A 12,085-nucleotide genomic window follows, 5' to 3' on the forward strand; every position below is an offset into this window, starting at 1 on the left:
AGTACGTTTTCCCATGTTATTTAAAAGTTTTAATTGCTGGGACTTCCACGAAGGCTTAGGACTAGAATACTTCAGTGCCAAGTCACTCTTGTCAGTGTAGCTCAATCTTTGTAGTACTCTCTGGTTCTTCTAGCAGAATTTGGCATACAGACTTGAACAATACTTTTATTAATAAGAGTCTGGATAAATATGGACTTCATTATACAACTACTGATTGGCTTAATGAGAGGCAGATGTTTGGAATCTTTGTATTGTCTTATAAGGGAAATATTTATATAGAGACTCAAATTTTTAAAAGTTTGGTTTTATAGAGGGATGTGGAGAATAAAGGCATCTGCTGCTATTCAATAGAGCTTTTATAATGTTGGCTTGCCTCAATTAATCTAGCTTGAGTGCAGTGTTGTAATGAAAAGAAATGTAGAATAAAAAATGTAGAGCTGCAATGTATATAAATCTTGAAGTGTCCACAGACAGTTGATAAATTGCTGCGTTTCGCTCAGTTTATGCAAAGGAGAAAATGAAGAAGCAGATTGCAAAAAAAAAAAAAAAAGAAAAGAGAAAAAAGAAAAAAAACCTCACAAAATTATAAATCAAGTCATTAAACCTCAATCTTTGTTGAAGAATTGTTTTCATACTCAGCAAGATTAGGAACTGAACAAAAGACTTGCTAGGGGACATGTTCGCAAAGGTCCTGCACATCAGAAAAGATTCCATAAAATAATGTCATCGGTGTGATCTAAGTTCAGAACGGTAAGTATTCCTTTCATGCTTTTAGAGCTATGAATGTAAATAGTAATTTGAACTATTTTTTTTTTCTGTGATAACATTTTGAGTTTCTTACTGTCTTTTGTAATCTCTCTGCATTATTGCATGGACTTTGTATGTAACTTTTCCATTTGCATCCTTACTCTATAAAGAACTCATGATTTCACCATATTGTTTGTTTGAAAAAAAGACTGTCCTGTCAAATAAGGGCACTCATCCCGCTTCTTTTTTCATATGTTTTCTGTGAATGTTACGCTTGGTTTGTTATTTTTTTAAAACTGTACTGTTAGAGTGGAGAGGGAAATACTTGTTGCCTAACTGCACTGTAAGTAACTGATAGCACTCAAATTGCCAGCTCCAATGTTATTGCTGGCTATTAATATTTTTGTGTTAGTTAGCCCAATGCTTACTTCAGTGGCAGTGTATATTGAAAGAATGAAAGAATGTATGTTATATGAGTGATAAATACAAAGGAAGAAGATAAATTTGCACGGGGACATTGGGAGATATCCATTGTATTGTGCAACAACACCGTTCAGATAACTTATAAATGTTCTTTCAAAATTTCATTCTCAAGCATCAGGAATATACTAGCTGATTACATACAAATAGAATTGGATGATGCAGGTGACTTGCGGATAAATGCTCTGGTTAAACTGTTGTTTGTGTAAGGTTTGCTTGTATTGATCCAGAGGCAAAATGCGGGCACCACACACATGATCTTAGATTAATAATGTAAAAATTGTCCTAGTGTCAGATTTCAGGGACAGCAACCTCTTTCCTGTTCTTCGTTGTCAACCCACAGAACTTTCACATCACTTTATCCATTACCTGAGTCTAGGTTGTTTCGGCACCTTGTGGTCTCAGTAGATCTCTTTCTCTAGAACAAGGAAAATACTGGGCTAAAAGTCAGACCTAGAGGAAGGAAGAAGTGTCTCTGTATATGTTAGCAAAGAGTGTGTTTGCAAACAAGCAAAGCAGACTCCAAGGCACCAAACTTTCCTGTAAAAAAAAAATGTAATGAACCAACACAATAAAGTGCTATCGTTTTTGTTTGTTGTTGTTTTTTTGTTTTTTTTTTTGAAAGGGCACTGAAAGTAGACCCTTATTATGTATTTTAGCCTAGCCTAGTACTCTTATTTCCCTTGAAATAAGGAAAGGGGAAAGTGCTATCTTATCCACTAGGAAAAACAACAGCATGGAAAAGTTTGTTTTCTATCAGTGCACTCTAGTGTATCTGGACTTCTATCTTGTAGCTTTTCAGTATGTCATTGTCACTCTTTAAGAAAATTAAAACCTTATTATGTGAGCTTTGTTTCTTTCTGTCTTGTATCAAAACTGTATGAACTACAGTGCCCTAGATATACTTTTGAAAAGCCTCAAGGCTCACTTAGTGAGCAGATTCAGAGGGATGCTTTAACACTTGAGAGGTTAGATCAGCTGTGTGTAAATTACAACTTGGATGAAGGTAGGAGGAGTTCGCCTTACTTTTCAAATTCAACATTTACATGCTTTTATTTCCTTTCCCCACATGCTGTTTTCTGTTACTTCAGGGAATTTTATTATGTTCAAGGCTTTTCCAGTAGTGTGGTTCTGAGTCAGTAACAGCATTTTTTATCCAGAAGATTTTAAGATATTCTGATTTTTTTTTCTGCGTGTGTCACTTGATAATTTAGTGAAGCAGTTCCTGTGAATTCTTAGTTTGGCTTAGACTGCTTCAATTATAGTGATTTATTTAGATATAAACAGGAAAAAAAACACTTCTGGTTTTGCTTTAAATGTATCAGAAGATACGTCTGTATTCTTCTTTTTTTTTTGTGTCTACTGGTTTGATGTTGATCACCTTTCATTCGAAATACTCTTCAGCAAGTGGATGACATAAGTGCATAGCTATTGAATAGTACTTTTTCAAATACTATAGTTACTCTATAGAGTACCTGTAGAGTAAAAATTAGTGTTCTAGCCTATGGTTGATCCAGTCCTTTTGCCATGGAAGTAAGTATTCCCACATATTTCATAGAGAGTTTCCTGGAATCATTAAGCCTTTTTTTAAGCATTATATAGAGTATGTAGGCAATGAGTAAACTATTTCTTATCAATATCTACATATGACTTCCTGTTCACTCATGTTTTGACTACTACAGAAAGCTTACTACTTACACTAAATGCATACTGTTTCCTTCTGACAACTGAAAATATTTTCACTTCTTTCCTTCTTTCTCTTCGCCCTTCTTCTCCTTCTCTTTTTCTTCATCTGTTTTCTTTTCTTTGTACTTTTCCTTCTTTTTTGTTATGTTTTAAACTGATTTCCAGGTCTTCTTTTTACCCTAGGAAGAAAAAAGAGCAGTATTTCTTCACTAATTTTTTTTGTAGCACAATGTATTTTTATGCTCTGTTTTAATAGTATTTCATAGCTCTTGGAAACTGTTCCCTGGAGCAATCTTTTATTATTTGTAAAGTAAATCAAACATCACAGTGCTAATTTTTTTAGGAGGAAAAATGGACTAAAGTCAGAATATTTAAATCTTCAATTAATGTTTTGAATTAAAATTTGAAGCACTCAGAAGGATCCAAAACAATATTCTCAAAGCTCTGCAGCACCTAAAAACAAATTCTTGAATCCGCATACTTGTTCCCATTTCTGTGTATAATGGAGAAAATTTAATAGAGTGCTGTGTTTCTGAGTTCCAGGTAGTGTTGTGGAAGGAACGCTGTGCTTGGCATAAGGGTGCTTGAAGAAAAGTTTGGAAATAAAAACCAAGAGATACAGGGAATCATAAGCATACTTTTCCAAATTCTAAGAGAGTAGCAATGCATGGGAACACAGGCATCCTTATCTAAATGCTTGTAAGTCTAAACAGAGCGAAAGGAAATGCAGCTAAACTGTGAATTTGGGAGCAGCACATTGATGTACCAGGTAATAGCTACTCTATTATTAGAGATAAGATGTCCTTTAACAGAAGAAAGTAAGATGAGTTCTTGAAAATGAGAACAGAAGAGATATATTAATAGTAGTAGTAGTAGTAGTAGTAGTAGTAGTAGTAGTAGTTGCATTAATTGCCCTGAATTAAGTCATGGTTAGATGAATGGAACTGTACCTTGGATGCCTGCATTAGCTCGGAGTTAGTGTCAGTCTTCACCCAGTAAATCTTAATAAATATTCCTTTTTGACATTACTCAAGCTTTATCATAGTGATCAGGCTGAATACTTTCCTTCTATTGCAATCATTTGAAGTATGTACATTACCCTTCTGAATATGGTATTAAAAGGTTAGTTTAGCATTTCTCAAAATCATAATCTATGCATTTACTGCACTATAACTCTGTAACCTTGAGTGAGTCCTGGTACTTTCTGTGTAAATATTTGTGTCTTTATGAGTAGGAACTCTCATTAAGAAACAGAACAACTGTCATCTTTTACTCGTGTAGTGCGCAACTGACACATGTAATTACATCCTTTGGAACAACATACGGAGGAGGGATGAAGACAGAGCTAGTGAATAATGAAGTGGATAATTCTGTTCACAAAAGGATGTACAGCACCTTTATGATGATCAATGTCTCTCTGTATTTCCCCAAAAGAGAGTTCCTATCAATTCACAGAAGTAGGTGGTATTCAGTGGAGCCTGTGTAAGTTCACTTTATAGTTTTACAGATGTTACAGTTACGATAGGGCAAGGGGAAATGGCCACAAACTGATGCTAGGAAGTTCCACAAAAATGTGAGTAGGAACTTCTTCACAGTGCAGGTGATGGAGCACTGGCACAGCTGCACAGAGAGGTGGTGGAGTCTCCTTCTCTGGAGACATTCAAGACCTACCTGGACACTTACCTAAGCAACCTGGGCTAGGGAGCTGCTTTGGCAAGGGGGGTTGGACTTGATGATCTCTAGAGGTCCCTTCCAATCCCTAAAATTCTGTGATTCTGTGAATGTTGCTCAAGTTCATTGTCTTCTTGAAAACACACAAGGTATGATAGTTGTGAACAGAACTTTAAATTACATAGTGTTAAAAAAGTGGAGAGAAATGGGGAGATATACTTATGAAAATGGCATGTGATGTACATGAAAACTATTTGTTAAATCCTCCAAGGAAATCTACATTGATGAGATGAAATAAGCTCTGCTTGAGACCAAATTTTTGCACATAAGTTAAAAATAATATATCCTGCACATTGGTTAAAGTGCAAACGTGAATATTTTACCCAGAGGGTCCTTCCTATAAGAAAAGGATCATAAAATCTCATCAACATACTATATTTTCCGCTGAAGATAAATCAGGAAGATTAATGAGGTTAAGTTATTGCTATCTGGTATGCCAGGGAATAAGTTTCAAATTAGAATTTTAATTGTGCATTCTATTGCAGCACTCTTACTAATTCACATTACACCATATTTATAAAATCGTTCCTTGGAAGTCTTAAAGTATTTTAAAGAAATGAAAGTAATAGAGTTTTTTAAACTTAAGTAGATAGAATGGAAATGGCTCTGAAAGCCTATAGAATCTAGATTATCTATCAAATTTTTAGACTGCTCCACAGAATCTTAAAATATTTATATTCTTCCTGTTTAATCATACAAGTGAACTTTAGGTGTAGCAGTGTTAGATTCCAAGATAAGAAATTACATCAATAGATCTCGTAAATAGCTTGGCTTTAAAATTATAAGGAATATAATTCCCTGTTATTATAGCAATACTCCATGGTACTTGCTTTTCCAGCCTTGTTGGTTTGAGACCAAATGACAGTGTGGTGACGAAATGGACTCGGATACAAAAACACTTCAATCAGAGATTTATACAATCATACAAATTACATCTTGCCTCTGAAAAAGGGCACACCAATACAACTAGTACCATATTTTGTCTCACCACATTTTTTGGTCCTTTTTATTAAAACCTGAGTTGATAAGTCATGATGCAGTTGAGGAAGGAGGTAACAATTCCCCTTCATTTACTCAGCATTTAATGTGAGCAATGACTGTGAAGTTTAGTGCTTCAGAAGACCTGAAAGACTTTGCTTTCCTACTTTCTCTCGTGTGTTCTGTAGACAAACCTGAATGGACCTGAGAAGAAAAAGACTGTTTCCTACCTTAGGCAAACTTTCTGCAAGCATTTATGAATCTATTAATTCATGTATGTTTCTTTTTTTTTTTTTTTTCACGTCAATTTAAGGTGCCCCGAGCACATAAAGGAGCTAAAATCAGAACAATGCTAGAGAGTTGCTGTAGTTAGGACAAGAACTGTCCTAATTTGCATCTTAAATCTCACACTAAGAAAACTTTATGTAAACTAAGCCTAATTTCTCCAGAAAATTCCTAATAGCGTGAATATAGGAGATAACATTAGTTATTCTATTTACAGTATTCTTCACTGTTTTTTTCGTCCATGTTCAGACCTAGGATACGGTAACAAACTGATAAGTGCTTTAGAAATGCTGAAGGCAATTTACTCTGATTAGCTAGATTTTCACAATGGCTCTTGCAAAAGGCAGTTTTCAAGGGCAGGCATAGTAAAATGTTTTTTAAAATTGTGATACTTGAAAACTGGACATAATTCTCAGTGATTGAAGTTGACAGAAAAGGGAAAGATGATGGCAAATATGTTCTCAGGAGGCATGCTGTCATCCACAGATGTTTTCAGTGACCAAAGCAAGGAAGTGGCCAATGACAGAGGTATGAAGTGCTGATTGCAGACGTTGGGTTGCCATCAGCGGAATATCTCCCACTGCTAGCCAACACTCAGTGTGATCTCTTAACTACAGGTGATGCATTTTCAATGATAAAATCTTGTCTCAAAATGACCAGGAGATTTAAAAAACATTGTTTCACCATGTGAACCATCTCTGCAGATTTCTTTGGTGTAACATTCCAATTACTCTTCCTTCTCAATTCCTTAATAATTCAAATCCTCAGTTACCAGCAAAACGAGTGTGATGAGTTCACTTTTTTGTTTCAAAATCCATTTGATGTTTTTAAGTAACAAGAACATCCTCAAGTACCAGGTATTTTGAAGGTTCTGAATAATGAAAAGCCAATGAAGTGACAGATTTACAGACCTTGTAAATTTTGCAGTATTCGTTAAATTAGCCTGAAGAAACTTGTCCTGCAAACATTTATGGAACTGCTTAAAATATAAGGTGTGTTTATTTGGGTTTGTGAATGTGAAGAAAAGTGTAACACAACACTAGGATCTTAACTCAGAGTTTAATGGTTGCATTTTTTCCATGTGTAATCTCTGCATATGAACTGTGCAGAGCAGCAGTAAAGTGTGATGTGTATTTAGGTAAAACGAGTGATGTATCTTCACTATCCAGTTTAGGGCATTTCAGGCATCTAATTTAGATTTAACTCTACCTATGATAGAAATGTAAGTTTCTTATATAACTAATTGCTTTTTAGACAAGGACCTCTATTAGGACCTCTATTAGTTGTCGGTCCTGGCCTATATTAGTGTGTATAGCTCTGCATGTAGCTTGAAAAAAAAATCCAGGGACATATCAATTAAATAGGTCAAATTATTCATATTGTTAAATTACACCTCAATCTGATTATTTAGTAATAGCAATGGAAAAATGAGTATTATCAGTGGAGAAACTCAGAGCCACTCAGGAAAATGAAACACCAAAATTGACGTCATAAAAAGTCATACTTTTAAAAACAGAACTACAGATGAGACTTAAAGCTGTTACACAGTGAAATATGTATTTCTTTGTACCTGTGAATAATGTGCTTGTTTATTAAGTAGGCAGAACAGGAGTTATGATGTCCTTAATTTCTCATTTCTTTGCTTGTCATTTTCTAAATGACATTGTAGGAGACTTCACTGTTGTCACCTAGCAACTATGAAATATTTTTTTGAAAGAGAAATAAATGTACTTTTATATATGTCCCTTCCAATATTTTCTGTTCTTATGAATTTTAAATGAGAAAGGGGAATAATTTTAAAAAATCAGTATTTGCAATTATTATCTCCCTCTCTATTTTGAGATATTGCAGCTATTTTCTAGTCAGTGGGTCACAGTGAATTAGCCCTTGGCAAATATTTAATTTTTAATGGAAACCACTGCCACATTGAGTTAAAGCAAGTAAAAGCTTTGCATTGTCCTAGAACGATCCTGCTGCTGCATCCATTGACCAGTTCTCATGTTGTATGTTCTGCAGTTCTGTATGTTTCCATTGTTTTCAGAAGCAATGTTCTTTCATGATCATTGAAATACATTCTAATGACAGAATGACAATAGATGTTGAATGCTGACATGCCTCCTGCAACAACAGCTGGTTTGGAAACTGTTTCGTTTTTCACAGAAATCATGGGGGCTGGATAGCTAAGGTTTTGTGCAATTTGAGTTAAAGAAATATGTAGTTAAAATGATTTGAGAAATGTCCTACACTCATTTTCAGTTTTCCATTGCCCTTGGTGGAATGAAGCTGTTTGGGAATGTATTTTTTCGTAATAGTCTGCATTTTTAAGAAACTTTAAGGGATGAAATAGGATGAATAGCCACAAAGATAATGTGTGGGCTGCTGTACAGCTGCATCTCCAGAGAGTGATATGTCAGAAAAGACATTAAAAAAAATTCTACAATGAAAAATATATTTCTCTCAAGTAAGGAAAGATCTTGACAGATCATCTGTTATGAGGTATCTGCTCTGTTCTTTACTTGTGGGACAAATGGGATTTCTCCATATAATTCATTGTGGATTATCATTCTGTTGCAGTTTGTGTAACGGTAGCACATGGGGAATTTAGGAAATGACACTCCAGCTGTCTTTTACAATAACTGTTTCTTTTTATGCTTTCACACTGTAATATCTTTTCCTTCAAATTATCCTTTCTGTACGCCTCTCACAGAAATACGTGTGTATCCCAAAAAGAGTTTAAAAAATGGGTCTCTGCATAAAGTCTGTCCTCCCTGTATGATAGATTTTTATTTCAGTCACAAACTTGTTGATTAAAAAAAAATCTACTTCTACAGCTCTTTTCTATAATACATATTTGATAAGGAAAGTGAAGTCAATAGATAGGAACTGGAAATGTGAATCTGTCTCCTAGTTTTCATTTTTGATATAGACATATTCTGACAAATGGTTTTATCTATGTTGAAGATATATTATTAGGAGATATTTTATCTGAAGAACTTGTTAAGCTTATCGTTGTTTTAATAAGTTCCAAACAGGTGGGAGAAATAAATTAGCAGATGAGAAGCAGATGAGCTGCCCAGACAAGTGCATTTCATGTTTCCTGAATTCAGTACCATAGAAACGTTTCCCAGTTGTCTCCGCAGATTTATGCTAATCGACTGATTTAAAATAATTTTGTAAAAGTTCATTAGTCTGGGACAGGGAGAAGCAGGAAGTCCCTGGAAGTCCTCCATGTTTCAAAATGTAGACTTGGGAGCTGTGTTGACTGGATTATTTTTCTGTAATAGCACATGTAATAGTTCGTGGATTGAACTCATAGTCACTTGCTACATACTGTCTTCTGTGAAATAGTCTCTAGCAGAGGGACTGCAAGGAAACTAGAATTGTCTGTATTTTTGCTACCTGAAGGGCAAAATCCTGAAGAAGATACCCTGCCAAGTTTTAGATAGAACGAACAATTTGGTTTTTTGTCTGGCTTTTAGGACTTTGTTCCTGAAAGTTTCAATTTCACCTTAATTGTATTGAATCAGTCATCTCCCAAGCACTGTCTGAGAATAGAATAATAGAATCATGGAATGGCTTGGGTTGGAAGGGACCCCAAAGATCATCAAGTTCTAACACCTCTGCCACAGGCATGGCCACCAACCTCCGGGGAGTGAACTATGCAAGAAATTGTGGTTTTGGACACAGTTTTTGTCCAAGAAGAGCAATTCCTTATTGACTGTACCCTGATTTATTGCAAAAATATCTTCCATCTAGCCTGAGCTGAGATTGCTCTGGATTTGCATGACTTACTCAAGACACCATTGGCCAATAAATAATCAGATCATCATTGACACATTTTTTGGCAAACAGACAAAAAACTGTAAATCATCTCAAGATTTAAAGCATTTGAATTCTCTATCTCAATAGGTAACTGCATTTTTCAGAGCTGTATCCAAAGGCAAGATCCCATCATTAAGAAAAATATCACTAATAATAATAAGGTTTAACCATTTTAATCTGTAAACTTTGAAAAATTGTTCTAAAGAAGTGCAGAAAACTGTAGAGCAAATAAACTGAAGCCATTTGACATGGCCTCTGTTTTTTTCATGTTATTCTGTACAAACTTCTTAGAAGTAATCCATGTGTTTCCAGGAGTTTTCAAATCATAAGTTGGGAACCATCGATTTAGTGAATGTAGTAAAAGAAAATTTATTTTAGATGTCAAATGCCTTTTCATGGACTTCAGAAGGAGATTAAGGATTTATTTTTACTTTTATGTTCTTTAATAATGCAATTATTAGGCTATGAACAATAATGCATTTCAGGTATGAGGGCAAAGGACACTGTCCTCTATTTCATGGGCGTTATCTATTTTAAGCCACTCAGAAAATGCTGAGGTCCTGTGAGAGGCACAAGCTTCTTGATGTTTTCCCTTAGCTTGGGACTGAGCCATTTCTGATTTCTGATACCAAAAAAGTAAATGATGTGCCTTCTTGTTTGTCTTGAATCAAAGATTAAATCGTACTGATGTGAAAAGATCAAAACATGAGTTAAGGCTGGCCATTGTCCTGGTAGAATTCCAGTGGTTCACTTTGCAATTAAATATTTTTACCACAATGAATATTTCAGTATGAAATGATAGAATGCATCTACATTAAATGAGTTAGAGACGGTGTGAAAATCAAGAAATTTATGCAAATGCATGTGTCTCAAACTTACTTGCTGAGTCTATGCTAGATTGTGTGGTTCATTAATGCAAATATATAGAACTTTTTAGAACCTTTAACTTTTTCTTTTTTATTATATTTATTAACTACAGCACAAAGGTTGGGTGAATACTAGGTAGATTATATCATTATATCACATTATATCACAAAATCATATCATTTTTATTCTCTGTCAAAAATCACCTTGGTAGTCTGAGTTATGTTTTAGAAAAGATGCATCACATACATGATAGATTAATTCTCCTTTGTTTAATATCTGTATGTGTTTTGATACATGAACTGTCTCCCAAGATGTAACTAAAACTTGTGGACAGGTCAAAAATAGAACCTGTTTGTACAGTGTATAATTCTACACCCAAATGCTGCAACTCCAGCACTGATGATGAAGCTCTTTCAGCTTTATCTCTGTGAATGAGAACTCTGCAGAGTATTTGGATAGCACAGGTTCAAGACACTCTTTGTTGCAAGTATACAACTTCTGAAAGGTTCACTAACAGTTTACTTGCAAATAATTCTTCATGCTGTTATGCAAATTATTTCATGTCAAATTTTTGATAACATTTGGAGCTATGCATGAATGCCATTTAAATAGGAGAACTGTATTTTTGCTCAACAAAAGAATCAACTAACTGGCACTTTAAACAACAATACCCAGGAGTACTGTTTGCCTTTCTCCTTGGTTTATCCATAAGGTAACTTGCCGCATGCATTTCTTAATGTCACCTTTCTTCCTTTTCTTTCAGAGTTTCTTTGAAGGACAGTCTGCACCGTGGGATTCAGCTAAGAAAGATGAGAACAGAATGAAAAATAGATACGGGAATATCATTGCATGTAAGTGTTGACAACATAATTGTGCGCTGTGTTAACTTGTCTTCAGAACTGGATAAGGTGGCCACAAGCTTCGTGCTTGCATCAGGCCTATATTACTTTTGTGAGGGACAAAGTTATATTTTTTTTTAGAAAACTGTCAGATTTAATGTATCCACTATCCTACTGTATGCCTTCCATCCTGTGATCAACATTTAGTTAATGTAAATTGACATCTTTAACCAGTGCTCAGCTCTGACAGCTCCCAAACTGCTCCTGGCAACTTAGTGGAAGAATAGCCATGGTCTCATGAGTTAATCTCTTGACACTGAGTTCCGAATGTTGAAGGAATGGACAATACTGCTGCTTTAGTATTCCTTGATAACTGAGACAGACATTTTAAGTTACCCTATTAACAGACGCTAGGGAAACAGACAGAATGCATTTGTTTTACTATAAACTTCTAAGCTTCATGAAGATTAGATATACTGATAATCTGAAAGCCTTCGTGGATGGTCATTTCTTTTGTTGAGTGAGCCCTAAATCTGGCATTATGAAATTGCAAAGCACAGTGACAAAAGATGCTGTAAGTGAACACCAAATCAGAAAAGAATACACAATTTACTGAAAAAGGAAATGAAATTTTCTTAGGAAATGTGAAT

General features: G+C 34.9%; 1 protein-coding gene across 8 annotated transcripts in view; it reads left to right on the forward strand.

Annotated features, from left to right (window-relative positions):
- PTPRM (protein tyrosine phosphatase receptor type M) overlaps window positions 1-12,085 on the forward strand; it is a 449,220-nt gene that overhangs the window by 369,335 nt on the left and 67,800 nt on the right. For all 8 annotated transcript variants that reach the window (XM_065752038.1, XM_065752030.1, XM_065752031.1 and 5 more), the window contains one exon: window positions 11,360-11,447. In XM_065752038.1, the coding sequence (XP_065608110.1) occupies window positions 11,360-11,447 (88 nt within the window). The remainder of the gene's footprint in view (window positions 1-11,359; window positions 11,448-12,085) is intronic.

This window comes from Cyrtonyx montezumae, unplaced genomic scaffold (assembly GCF_038088225.1).
Source record: "Cyrtonyx montezumae isolate F1298 unplaced genomic scaffold, pur_monq_1.0 scaffold_8, whole genome shotgun sequence".
Classification (NCBI taxonomy): Eukaryota; Metazoa; Chordata; class Aves; order Galliformes; family Odontophoridae; genus Cyrtonyx; species Cyrtonyx montezumae.